General features: G+C 37.4%; 1 protein-coding gene across 1 annotated transcript in view; it reads right to left on the reverse strand.

Moving 5' to 3' along the window:
• magixb (MAGI family member, X-linked b) overlaps positions 1-15,163 on the reverse strand; it is a gene marked incomplete at its 5' end in the record, with an annotated part of 128,246 nt that overhangs the window by 61,668 nt on the left and 51,415 nt on the right. The window contains 2 exons of the mRNA XM_079826257.1: positions 8,116-8,289; positions 13,229-13,348. Of these exons, the coding sequence (XP_079682383.1) occupies positions 8,116-8,289; positions 13,229-13,348 (294 nt within the window). The remainder of the gene's footprint in view (positions 1-8,115; positions 8,290-13,228; positions 13,349-15,163) is intronic.

Below are 15,163 nucleotides of genomic sequence, written 5' to 3' on the forward strand. Positions count from 1 at the left end.
GATTAATCGACTAATCATGGATTATTGTCATTGCCATCGACGACTGATCAGTAAATTTTGAACGATTATTCAGCTTTTCAATTAGTTAAAACATTGAGTTATACATTTTCTAACTATAATATATAAAAAAGAAAGTCACTTCAGCTTTTGAAATGGTTGTTTTAATTAACTTTGAGCCAAGTTCTCAGAACTCAAATCACACACGAATGCTCTCTAAGCATTGTTTAAATATTCTGTGCGCTTTCAATTGAAAAAATAAATAATAATAAAAAAAAATTAGCTGCATTACAGACAAAAAAAAATAGATGTTTGAATGTAAACATCTCTTGGCATTCATTCATTTGTAAAACAATAATATGCCCACTGCTTTTCTTAGAACTGAAACAGAAAGGGAGGACATTTACTTCAGGACACAAAGAATGGTAAAAATATTAATCTGCAAATGACATTGCAGACAAAATGACATAATATTAATCTCTTACATGAAAATTGAGCCGACAGATTCTCATTCACCTTTTAATTAACAATATGAAAAAGTAACTAACATGATATTCTTCCTAACATCGCCTTTTTTAAGTCTTCATGCATATGGAACAAAATACAGGCAAGTGATGAGACTATAATACCTAATAGTGTTATAATAATAAAAACAGTCCTGACTCCAAGCTCGATCAAACTTTATTCTATGCTAAATAAATCATCACATTACTGTAATTATATTATTATTGTTAATATTATTACAATTATTAGTAGTATTGCATTCTCTAATAAAGAGATTTACCGGTAGTTAGTCAGCAGCGGTTTGGATCGCCAAAGTCACGTGATTTCAGCAGTTTGGCGATTTGACACGCAATCCGAATCATGATTCGACTCACTGATTCATAACGCTTCGAAGCTACAGAATGCATTGTTTTGAAATCGGTCATCACTATATAAGTCGTTATTTAGGTTTTTTTGCGCACAAAAACTATTATCGTCGCTTAATAAAGTTATTGTAGAACCACTGTAGTGAGATGGACTTTGTAACGACGTCTTTAGTACCTTTTATGGGTCTTGAGAGTGTAAAGTGCATTGCGCCAATGGAGGCCTTTCTGAGTCATCGGAGCCATTTGTGTTCCGAAGATGAATGGAGGTCTTACGGGTGTCGAACGACATGAGGGTAAGTAATTAATGACAGAATTTTCATTTTTGGGTAAGCTAACCCTTTAACACATCTTAACATATGTCAAATGGTATCAGCATAAGGTTACTCTGACTTTAGAAAAGAGACTTCAGTTTCAGTAGATTTAGATTTCAGTATTAAAACGTAAGTCTGTTTTGACAAAAGAATCTCAGCTCAGCAGCATATAAAGTTTACCAGAATTGATTAGTCTGCGTTTGTTGAAGAAATTGCAATTGCAGTATTGCTTAACCTTTTTCTGATGAAGAAATCACAGTGTTATATAGATATAGATTTGGGTGATGCTCCTCTTTCGACAGTGTAAAGGCCTTAGAAATTGTTGTCAGATTGATGTCATTCATCTAAACTTTAGCTGCATCCACAAGCATAGCCACCTGGGGATCAATACTATGTTTCATTCACTGAAAGAAACATCAGTATTCATTCACGAAACGGATGTAATTCTGTGCTTAAACGAGTTTTAACTTGTAGCAAAACTGTTTATTTACTCTTTAGACAAGTGCAAGAAGCCTTTTGTTCAAAGTAGAGGGAAGCACTTACAGAAAGAGTCTACATGAGTAAAATTTGCAAATGCCAAACTATATTTGCGTTAACTGATTAAAATATTCATAATTGATCATAATGCATAATCATAATGAGTTATGAATAATTATTAATATTTCTCCCTTGAGATAACTCGCTAACATCACTATAAACTTGATCCCAAGTTTAGGAGGCGGAATGGTGTTTAAAATTGCAATATTTAACCTCTTGTAGTGTATTTGTATATTAAACCTGTACATTAATTTATCTTGCTTCTGTTACACATTTGCGGGAACCAATCACAGACAGGCTTATCCACCTGGCATGCTAATGGCTGGGGAATAACACAATGATGGATAGAGAAGCGATGGATCGATGCCCGTTGATCACGCCTCTTGTGGTCTGATTGGTTGAAGGACTATCCAATTGCATACAGAGTCATTTGAATTATGCTTTTTGATCATGTCTCTGGTGGTCTGGTTGGTTGAAGGAAATTATTTTGTCTTGTTGTGCCTATGTTCAGTTCCTGTGTTTCCATTGCTGTTATCCTTGTTTGTAACCATGGCTGCATTCCAGTTCGCTCTTATTATGCCCTTCACTCGCTAACTTCCCTCCGTCTTGTTCACTCAGATGTGAGTCATTGCTTACATTCCATGAGTAAATGTGATTTCATTGTTCATCTGCGTCAAGACTCTTGAATCTGGATTAAAAAGTCAAGCCAGTACATGACAACATTTAAGATACTGTAAAAGTCATAAAATAAAACATAACCTGACAAACAATATCCTGGTAGTGGTGCCATCATTCAAGGTGTAGGTCAGAACAGCATCCTGACAAATATGTGGCTGGTGGGCAGATTGCAGTAAGCCCAGATGGTCTATGACTAGGATCTGAGCTATTCAAGTCTCTCAAAGGTTTTCGCAACTAGTTAGCAGTCTTAGGAATGTTGGTAATCTCATTTTGTTGCAAAAGAACCAGTGCCAAGGATATTTCTTCAGGGATTTTAGGGAGATCAGAGGCTGAGATTGATGCCATACTGACCTTTTGTTTGCTCTAAAAGAAACATTGATTACACTTTGTCTATCTACAAAACCCAACATATATATGCAAATCATGTGTACTTCAATCATGCATTTGAACCAGTAAAAAAAGAAATTCAAATATCAAATTGGTGGGTTTAATAACATAATAATCCTGTGTAATGATGTGACAAGCCTCTGATATATTATATTGTGTTTTGTTCCCACACAGTCCCCTCAGATCCAAATGTCAGGAAAAGGTGGAATAATAATAAAGGACACGAAAACCTGAAATATAACAAAAGGCACGCAGGTTTGTAGGCTTCTCAAGAAGAAAGAGAATATGTTAGAGCTGACATCAGAGAGGGATAACAGAGACCGAAAAAGCGGGCTGGTGTTATTTGCCTGGTAACTACTTTGCTGTCACTTTGAGTATGGAAGACGAGATAATTTTTTTTTATGTGACATCAATTACCGCCACACCCAGGCTCTTTTGGGCTTCTATGTATTAGCTTGATCTGAATAATTTTTTAGAATGGTATCGCTCTTTTGTTTTTTAAAAGCAAATTGACAAAGAAATTGGCTATTTTGTGTTTGTATAGCCTGTATTGTCAGGTTATAGCAGTGGTTTTCAGTGGTACCTGTCCTGGAGGCACCCCCTGCACATTTTGTTTGTCTCCCTAATTTATCACACCTGATTCAACTCATCAGCTCATTAGTAGAGACTGCAAGAACTAAATTGGGTGTGTCTGATAAGGGAGACATACAAAATGTGCAGGGCTGAGGTGCCTCCAGGACAGGTTTTAAAACCACTGAGTTAGGCCCTGTCCACACGAACACGGGTATTTTCAAAACCGCAGCTTTTTCTATGCGGTTTGGCTGTTCGTCCACACGCAAACGCAGTCTCCGGTTACTGAAACCAGACTTTTTTGAAAACTCCGGCCAGGGTGAAGATTTTCAGAAACTCCGGTTACGTCGTTGTCGTGTAGATGGTGAAACCGGAGATTTCGGCTTGTTAAGTCGAAGTGTGCGTCGTTCTCTCCTTTGTTTGACGTCAGATTGTGCGCTGTTTTCCCTTTTATTTACATGAGTGGAGTCTATGCAATGGCAGACGTAGCTTTTAATAACTCTGCTAACAGTGCTTATCACATGTATACAGATACATGCGCAGTTATCTCATTGTATTGCAGAACAGAGACGACAGAATTCAATTTAATAGTAAGGCAAGTGTGTAAAGCTATTACAGTCCACTTGGGCCCTGCCCCTGTGTGTATACAGTTACCTGTCACTGAGTCCAGTAAAGGAACTTGTAGAAGGGTTTCACTGAGCCCATGGCATCCCTCAGTGCATCAGTGCCGTGGATGGGACCCATGTGGAAATCAGGCAGCCAATCATAGCGTGATTTTGCGTTTTCATGTGGACAGAGATTTTGTTAAAACCGTGCTTGTGTGGACGCGATTGTTTTTTAAAACGGAGGAGGAAAAACTCTGGTTATAAAAATACCTGTGTACGTGTGGACTAGGCCTTAGAGGATTTGAGTCCATTCTGAAGTATATTAATAGTACATAGACCACAAGTGATAGCATTTTCAACTCAATCCAGTATCACCTATCAATCTAAATTCAATTTACAGTACAGAATTAACTTTTTTCAATCGGGGTTTGATTGAAAAAAGTAAATTCTGTACTTTAAATTGAATTTAGATTGATAGGTGATACTGGATTGAGTTGAAAATGCTACCACTTGTGGTCTATGTACTATTAATATATACATAATATGTACATACTAAATTGTATTGTTATGTTGTCACGCAAGTTGTAAGCTTGCAGTCTGAACTTAATTAGATGAGATGTTTTGTACCATATGCCGATGGCAAGAAAATGCACCTTTTTACATTTCCAATAAGTTGTCCTTGCAGGCTTCACAAAAAAAACAACATAAAACGCAATCAGGTATAGTACAGTTTATGGTCTTGTCCAATTGCAAATGACTCTTATGAGTCTATGAATAGTTCAAAATTATTCAGGAACTTACAAATTACCAGAGTGAATCAGCCTTATGAATCATTCACTCATTCAATGAACTCACTTACTGAACTGCAAGTTATCGTTACTTTAAGTAATGCTTAGAAATTAAGTTTTTTGTATATTGGTAAAACATCTATGTATATATAAAATCATATGATTCAACGACTGAGTGACATTAAAAAGACAGAAACTTGTCATATCTATTGGCATATAACGGTTATTATTACTACTGCAGTGCTTCTATGACCAGAAATCAATCTGCATAATTTTTTTTGTATTCTTCACTCTGATTTTGAGAGAAAATATAGAATCCTGTGTATTGGACTTAAATATAATAAAATCAGAGTTGGACAGTAGTGAAGTATTTTTACTTTACTCAAGTCAATTTTTAAAGTGTCTATACAATAACAACTGAGACAACTGAGAAAAAGGGGTGTGCCTAATACTAAGAATTTTGGTATATTGGTACGCTAATCAGACTATGACTATAAAATGGGGTAATAGTGTCTCAGCTCCTTTTGGAGTTGGTAATGGAGTGCGGCAGGGAGGTCTACTCTCACCAGCCCTTTTTAATGTTTATATGAATGAATTGTCAGAACAATTAAGTGACAGTAAGACTGGATGTGTGCTTGGCATTATTGTAAATTAATCATCTCATGTATGCTGACGATCTTGCTGACAGATGTATGTTCTGTCTATGGGATTAAATATGATGTGCAATATAATGCAAAGAAGAGTGTTTCCATGATATGTAGAACAAAAGGAGATAAGGATCTTAGATTTTTGTCCGGGCAAGTACTGAATGTATGCACTAAAACAAAATATTTGGGGCATATCATTAATGATGAAATGAGTGATGATGACGATATGTATAGGCAGCGCTGAATGTTATAAGGCCAAGCAAATATGATGGTGAGAAAATTTCATATGTGTTCAGATCAGGTTAAGATTAACTTTTTTAGAGCATCCTGTACTTCCTTTTATACTGCTCCATTGCGGGTTAAATTTAAAAAAGTGAGTTAATTTAAACTTCAGGTTGCCTATAATGATTGTACGAGGATTATATTTAAAAAAAAAAAAAGTAGTGCAAGTAATTTATTTTGTATGTCAAGAGTAAAAACTTTTATGGCTTCAATAAGGAATTTGATGTATACATTTATGTGTCAGCTAGATAATTCACAGGATGTTATTATTATGTTGTTGTCTAATCCGAAGCAAAGTGTGGTGCGATACCAATCACCTATGAGAAAGTACTGGTATAATTGTCTCTTTTAAATGTTTGTAATTTTGTGTTAGTTGTTGTATGTCTCCTCTCTAATGGACCTTGAGTCTGGAAATAAAGTTGAATTGAATTGAATTGAATTGAAATATACTTTATCAGTGTTTTTCTTTGTAAAACTTTTACTTCACTACATTCCAAAACATAATGTTGTACTTTTTACTGCACTACATTTCATAAATAAAAGTTGTTGTTTTTTTTACTTTTAATAATACATAAGTACATTAAAAATGTTGTACTTTCTTACTTACTCAAGTAAAACTTTGAATTACTTTTACTTGGGTAAAAGTAAGAATATACTAGGGCCCTACCATACACATGACGCAATGCAGCGCAAGTGTTCTTTTCTAGTTTCAGCCTGACGCAGTTATCATTTTCACGTTCAGCGCCACGTTGTTCAAATAGCAAATGCATTAGTGCACCCATGGGCGTCCTGGTCTGAAAACGAGGTGTGTTCAGCCACATTGTTGGCGCGTTGCTATTTTAAGGCAACTAAATGACTGTGCCATTGGCCATCAAAAACCTGGTCTAAAATCAATGCCGCAGTGGGTTTTTTTTTGTTATTTAAAGAGCGCGTTAGTAATATGCGCCTATAGGTACACTCGCGTGTACACTCTGCTTATTACACACACAGGGATGCACAGCAGCACACACATATTTTTTTATATGAAAAATTAAAGGATTAAAATGTAAAAGATTATTATATTGTGTAAATATAAAAATGCCTATATGTCATATTCTCAGATAGCTTTGGTGAAATCCGGCTTGTCCCGTAGAGGGTCTGCTCGTGCGATTTAACCTCGCCATGTAAATAGCGAATCCGAATCCACCATGGTATGTGTGCAACTGGCTTTTAAAGTGAATGGGAGATGAGACTCTGATTGGTTTATTGCACGTTACGCCCAAAACACACCCATGACTCATTAAGAGAATAGGGACAACCCTTTCGGACCATGCGCGGGCACGCTGACCATTTTTTCCGTAGTTTCTGTAGCCAAAGTGGATTCGGACACGCCCTAAGTGCGCTTGCACTTTAGACCATGTGCTTAGGTTATAATAGGGATTTTTTATGTAATTAAGTATTAAATTCAATTCAATATGAAACGTAGTGCAGTAAAAAACTACGGCATTATGCTTTGGAATGTCATGATTGTCATGAAGTAAAAGTTTTCCAAAGAAAAACACTGATAAAGTATAGGTTCTTGAAAAATATACTTAAGCAGAGTAAAAATACTTCACTACTGTCTGCCTCTGAGTAAAATGAATAAATTATTAATAAAAGTATTTTACTCTCTCATAATCACATTTGCCAATATAACCTATAATAAACAAACCCACAAGGGGCAGTGGATGTGTACATAGTTAATTATATACATAGATTGGAAAGGTCAAACCTGGTCCGTGGCCACTTGAGAGCAAATTGACTGTGCATCTGCAACTTAGTTTTTCACATGAATATGTATATCAGCAATAGACCTTAAAGGGATAGTTCACCCAAAAATGGAAATTCTGTCATCATTTACTCACCCTCAAATTGTTCCAAACCTGTATGAATTTATTTCTTGCTAAACACAAAATATATTTTTAAGAATGTCAGTAACAAAACAGTTGTGGGGCCCATTGTATTTTTCCCATGCTATGGGAGTCAATGGGGCTCGTCAACTGTTTGGTTCCCCATATTCTTCAAATTATCTTCTTTTGTGTTCAGCAGAAGAAAGAATTCATACAGGTTTGGAACAACTTGAGGGTGATTTTTTGGGGGTAAAAAAATCACTTCAACAGATGATTTTAACAGCATTTAGTTTATCATTAATGTGATAATTCTGCATATGGATATTACACATTGTGTTATACACAGAAACACAAACCAGCTCATCTCTGAAAGGTCATTTATAGCTTGGAGGTTTTTACAGCCATAGGCTGCACAATGATGTGACATTTTTATGAAAATGTATTGATTTGTTTAGTGTGAGTGATAAATAGCAACATGTTAACCGTTCCAAGATGCCTGGCGAGTCGACTTGTCTAGAGTGGTTGAATGTGGAATCTATGTATACATATCTATGGATTTGAAGGCATTCCTCCAACCTGATAGACCTGAGTCCTCCTCGCTGTTGTCGCCTTCCTCGCCTGCCTTCTCCAGGTTGCTGAGGGACTTGCTACGGGTACGGAAGTTTCTCAGCAGGTTTCGGTGCTCCTGGTAGGTGATGGGAGGGCTTTCTGGACCAATGTGAACCGGACGAGGGGTTCCGTAGTAGTTCCCTAATCCAGGAAATATAATTTTATAAGTTTATTTTGCTCATGAAAAGTTTATTTAGTTTCTTATTATAGGGTCTTTTAGTGCTGGTAGTTATATCCTCTGCAAAACACTGAACCACCCTGACCTCATGGTCCAGGAAATTTGTTTAAATGTCACATTTTAATCTCTCTCTCTCTCTCTCTCTCTCTCTCTTTTTTTTTTTTTTTTTTTTACAATGTGTATTTAAGTATGTTTTATTAAAGGGTTAGTTCACCCAAAATTGAAAATTCTGTCATCATTTTCTCACCCTCATGTCGTTCCATGAGGACTTTCGTTCATCTTCGGAACACAAATGAAGATATTTTTACTATATCTCATATCTCATCGACCTCTCCATAGACAGTAACATAATTAACACTTTCAAAGCCCAGAAAGGTAGTTAAAATAGTCCATGTGACTACAGTGGTTCCACCTTAATTTTATGAAGCAACAAGAAAACTTCTGGCAGCCGATGCTGTTCACGTGAGCACCACGACGCATGCGTGTGATGATGACGCAGGAGCTGCACTGTATTTACAACGTAAACAGCATAGGAGATTGACACAGATGTGGAGAAATTGTTGAATAAAGTCGTTTTTTTGTTTTTGCACACAAAACGTATTCTCAACACTTCATAAAATTAAGGTTGAACCACTGGAGACACATGGACTATTTTAATCAATGTTTTTACTACCTTTCTGGGCCTTGAAAGTGTTAATTACATTGCTGTCTATGGAGGGATCAGAGAGCTCTCAGATTTCATCAAAAATATCTTCATTTGTGTTCCGAAGATGAACGATGGTCTTACGGGTTTAGAACGACATATGGGTGAGTAATTAATGACAGAATTTAAATTTTTTGGGTGAACTAATCATAACATGTGAACTAACATGTCATCTTCCTAATCAGCACGAGAGGTGGCCTACATAGATGACTCACCTAAAAACCTTCTTTATCCCTCCACCACCCCCACTTTTCACTATTGGCTGGTTCCTATCCCACCCAGGGATATGGAGGGAGGGAGTACTCTGGGCTCAGGCCAAATTCCAAGCTTGGATCCCCCCTTCTGACAGCACACCATATATGCATACTCTTTTACTCTATCTGATTATTTTTAAGTCTGAACTCCTGAAACATAATTAAAGGATTTACATACTAGGGATTTAGGGCTAGTGGTTAAAGCCATTGATATGTGGTATTTTTATAGTGAATCAATAGCTTTATTTCAATACAAATAGCTAACAGGAGCAACAAAATCTTGCAATCAAGGTCAACCTAATAACACATTACAATACATTACATTGTCATAGTATATTCTCTAAAAGCATAAAAAACACCTCAAGGATGGAATACTATACAACAGGAGTGACATTATATCTTCAGACGGTTCAACATATTTTGAACCCGTCCTGATCTCCATCTGTTATTGATTGAGTAACTTGCCTTTGCAGTGATAAGTAAATCATACCTTGCCGTGTCGGCAAGGTGAGAGTGGCGTTTATGGCATTTTGTAAATGCGGCTGCATTTTTTATGCTAATTCATTTCATTCGTTTAATCAGGCAAGGTAGCCGATCCTGCCCCTGAGAGCCATAACTCACATGCTAAAGGCACATGTGTCACAGAGCCCACAGTAAGGCTTCTGAAAGAGGAATGAGCTTGGAATTCCACACTGAACATTGAATTGCGATATGTTTGCCATGAAATGCCCATTTTGGAGGGTATATTGTCTGTGATATGGACAATGAGCTTTTTATCTATAGTATAAACTGACATTATGTGGCTCAAAGTAGAATCATGTAAGCATTTCTGCAATATACAATTAAAAAATTATAATACTGTGTTCACGTATAAAGACATGAGGGAAATGAAACTTACTGTGAGTTTTACTCCCTCATGTGAGATGTCACTGTATTTTAGATATCAGTGCCATTTTATAAGACATTTCATTATCAAGTTTTGCTTCTCCAGACATGTTAGAAAATATTAAATATTAAAATAAGGAAGTTGCCCAAAATAACACATTAACCAATTTAGAACATTCTGAAATTCATGTCAAATTTAATTTGCCTTTTTTTTGTGTGTAAGTTTAAGGCAATTTTTGATCAACAGTTGAACCAAGACATTCAAAGAGAAGTTTCTTGACAATTAAAAGTGTTATATAGCCCACTGAATCATTCTCAGACTTAATGCTCACAACAATGGAACCACTTGGGAGAGAACAGTCAGGAGACTTATTTCTTAGCACAAAAGACGACAGTGGTACAAGAGGATTACCAAATCATTGTTTTAAGTGTGAAAATATAGCAAAAGTAACACAAAAATGTAAAACAATGGAATTGTGACAAAATCCCTGAAATAATCCGGCCTTCATTTTAAGTTTTCATTTAGTGATGAGTGATTTTATTTCTAGACAAAGAGCAGGAGAAATACAAGCGGGTGTCTCAGAGCCAGCAAAAGCTATGAAAAGAGTGGCTGTTTATCTAACAGAGTAAGATGCAGCCTGCAGAAGTGACATGTGTGGTTGTTGTCTACACTGGAACTGCAGCAAAAGCACAATGCAGTCAATTACCCTTTTCCAAGGCCCATATTTACAAAATATAGACTTCTGTGAATCCATACTCTGGTGTCATGAGACCAGGTCAATCATTTTAGATCTAACAGCATCCAAAATGTCATGGTGTTGTTATAGGAGGCATAAAGTGAGAAATGCCTGGTTCCCACAGTGACGTTCAGTGGTAGAGAAGCTCTTATATAGGGATGTTTGAGTGCTGAAGATGTGAGGTAGTTGTGCTTTATCAATGCTGTCATGAATTCACACACCACTGTGTGATTTAATACAAACTTGAAACAGAAGATGCTACCCTCTCATCATTTGCTGCGTTGCTGAGCATGTTTTTTAACATGACAATGACGATATGCATTCTGCCAAGGTGGAAAACGTTCTGTGGACATTTCATCCAATCTTAGCACTTTTGAGCACCTGTGGAGGATTCTGTAGAGACGAGTTGAGCAACACTCCCCATTAAAGATCCGGGCATTTAAGGAGGTCATCATCCAGGAGATAAACAGGAGAAATGTTGACACAATTTGTCATGAACTTGTACACTCCGTGCCAAGAGGGGTCAGAGCAGTATACTTAAAATTATGGAGGACAAACTAAGGGCCCTATCATAGTCCCGGCGCAATACGATGCCAAGTGCGACGCACATGTTTTTTGCTAGTTTCAGCCCGACGCAATTATCATTTTCACGTACAGCTCTATGTTGTTTAAATAGCAAATGCACTCGCGCCCATCTGTTCGCCCATGGGTGTGCTGGTCTGAAAACGAGGTGTGTTCAGGCGCGTTGCTATTTTGATTAACTGAAAACGACTGCGCCATTAACCAACAAAAACCTGGTCTAACATCAATAGCGCAGTCATTTTTGTGTTATTTAAAGGACGTGTTAGTAAGCGTACACTCTGCTTATTACACACACAGGTACTCGCAGTAGCACACAAACATTTTTAAATATTAAAAATAAAATGATTCCTCTGGAGAAGCGTTCAGTCTTTCCGCTTGCAAATTCCACCATGGTGCAAGCGCAACTGGCTCTTAAAGGGAATGGGAAATGATTGTTTTTTTGCACATTACGCCCAAAACACACCCATGACTCATTAAGAGACTAGGGATAACCCTTTTGGACTAGCAAAAGTGGATTCGGACATGCCTAAGTGCACCATGCGCTCAGATTGTTAAAATAGGGCCCTAAGTACTAGAATATTACACATTTGTTGAATTAAATCTGGGGTGTTCTCATTTCTGCAATCCTTCATTTAAACAAATTTGGCTAATTAACTTATTTTACGGATATTAATGACACATATGGGGCTGTTGAATGTTTCAATCTGATTGGTTGACGGCTGTTCTAAGGTGTGCAATTATTTTCAGGGAAACGCATGGCTAAAGTAGTTCCAGGCAGGTCTTGAATGCATTACAGTTCCATATCACTTCCATAACACCAAATGATTTCAGTTATTTCAAAAGTCCTTACAGCCTACAACAGCAAAAGAACCCACAGCGGCATTCACCACCAAACAAAATGATGTTTTATTAGGCTTTGTACGGTTTCTCCCGCTCTGTCTCCCACTCAAACGGACACACAAACGTGTTGTCAGAACTGCTCCGACGATTTTATCAGTACAATAGTTTAACTACTTAAAAGCAACATGACATTTCTCCCTAGTGAGGTAATAACAGCGCTGCTCTTGTGTAGATAAACTTGTGTTTCGCAATTAGTAGAGACACTGGTGCCGAACACTGTTGAGAGAGTTTAATACACACGCTTAATCTCTCTCTCTCTAATAACTGCATTAGTCTGCTATCAGTGGCTGAAGCCTCCGTTACTAGCTCTAAAATGACGTTTTGTAATTAGCAAAGGAGGCTTGGGTTTAGATGCGTAAGAAATTAGGGCTGCACACTAGGACTTTTAAGGGCAAAAACTTGACAAATGTCTTGAAGTACATCATCTGAACAATGTTTTGAGGTGTGGTAACCATATTATAAGCCGAATAATTGACTCGGGCCATTGAATTATTGAAAAATAATGCACTCCACTTAACGTCGTGGCCTGAACAACAATTTTCCATTAACAGAACAAATCCATGATGATTTTTTGGGTGACCTATCGGTTTAAACTTTTAAGCTGTTTGATAAATGAGTATTGCCAACACAACAGTTGTGTTGATGCATGTTGATATCAGTAAATGGAGCTCCAGCTGTGAATCAATAGAGCAACACCGGATAAAAAGCTCCATAGATATAATGCATGACCTTAAAAAAAGAGTCCAAAGAACATTTGATATAATGAAATGATGCATTTGCACTGTAACACTTTATATTCTTCATAAATGATTCAGGTATGGTGTCATGAATGTGGGCTGACCTTTGAACTTTCCGCTCTCCAACAGCGCCCCCGACTCCTCCAACGAGAAGAACTCCTCAACGGACACAAAGTTATAGTCGACTCCCGTGATCTCGCCGTCTCGTGGCTGTCTAGTCGTACCTGCGGGTGACATCGGACAGGAAGGGACACGTTAAATACAGCGAGTCCAAATAAGTTACAGAATTATTGACAGATCTCTGACCCGCACTACAGCCTTCAGCTCAATGTGTGTGTGTGTGTGCTCCCAGATTAAGATGGCATCTTATCCTCTCTCCATCCAGCCTTGACTGACAAGTTAACAGGGCTATGAACAGCCCAGACCAATTACAGCGATCCAGCCTCGAAAATCTGACACAGCCCTCCCTCTCCCCGCAGGCTTTGAACGGCTCCACACTGACACAACATCAATCACAAATTCTTTATCACGCTCCTACCACACACACAGATCCTACCTCCTTTCTGCTTCGATATCTCTAATTAAGAGTCTGATAAGCGAAATCCCCCAGTACATCACAACATGAACATTAGTCCCAGCGCTTCACTCTGAGGTCCAGCACTCTGCAGTGTGTGTGTGTGTGTTTGTTTGTGTGCATATTGATATATTCACCCGCAGCTCACACAGCCAGAGGCCTCCTGGAATGATTAGACCGAATTACAAACCGCCACACCCACCACACGTCAATCACAGCTAGACAAGAGGACACTCGGAGCGAGGAGAGGGGAAACGCAGCGTCTGTATAATTTAAGGCTGGCCTCAAGGGTGTGTGTGGGAGCATATGTGTCCGTACAAAATTAAGCAATTCCTGATGCACAGGCAATGAGTGGATTCTGGGCCAGAATACTGCCGTGAATGCTGCATAATAGGAAAGGTCTGTGCATAATCACATTTGCATTTGTAATATGCATTTGTAAACTGCATGTCATGATGCTTGCGTAACTGCATGTTCGTTTAATAATCAGTAATATACAGAATGACTTTATTGACGTTAGCATAGATCATTCTGAAGACAAGCACACTGTTGTGTGTTACAGATGTACAATCAAAGTTGCCGGCCGCTCGCGGTTTGGATGGTATTGAGCGGGTTTCTTCCGTGCCAATGGACACGAAACGACATGGATAGATGGTTAATAGATGTGAGAATTGTTTTGGTTTTTTATATTTCATATATCTTATATTTTTATAAGTTGTGACAGTTTTTCTTCTATCTTTATACCTTATAATTGTGGCTATTTTTTTAATATCTCAAAAATGCATCTATATATCTAATAATTGCAATTATTTTTCACAATTAGACCTTTATATTTCACCATTGCATCTTTACAGCTCAGAATAGTTTTATTTTCTTTTTTTACAATTGCACCTTTATATCTCACAACTGTATCTTTTTATATCAAAGCTATGACAGTTCTTTCACATTTGTGCATTTATATCTCAAAATTGTATCTTTATATCTCAAAACTGTGGCAATTTTTCACAATTGAGCCTTTATATCTCAACTGCAACTTCATATCTCACATTTGTAATTACACAGATACGTGTGGTACGTCCACAGGAATGATTCGTGAAGCAGAATGACGAAGGGATCCTTATTAAACAGAAAATCAAGAGCACGCTACACTTCCAACTAAGCGTTATTACAAGACAAAGAACTAAGGCAAACTAAGGGTTTAAATGCAGGATGGTAATTAACAAAACAAGAACCAGGTGTGTAACTCAATTTGAAACCATGGAAACAAACAAGGAACTAAAACTCAGGTAACAGGAACAGAAAAACAAACTAAGGATATGTTTATGCGACAACGTACTAAAATGTACTAAAAACTAATTATTGTTGTCAAAACGATCCCCATACACATGGTGTTTGATGTCAAACTCAAACTCACTTTTCATTATAAAAAAATGCCATTATTTTTTTTGAAAAAAAGTGAATAATT

The sequence above is a fragment of the Gobio gobio genome, assembly GCF_949357685.1.
Source record: "Gobio gobio genome assembly, chromosome: 10".
Lineage (NCBI taxonomy): Eukaryota > Metazoa > Chordata > Actinopteri > Cypriniformes > Gobionidae > Gobio > Gobio gobio.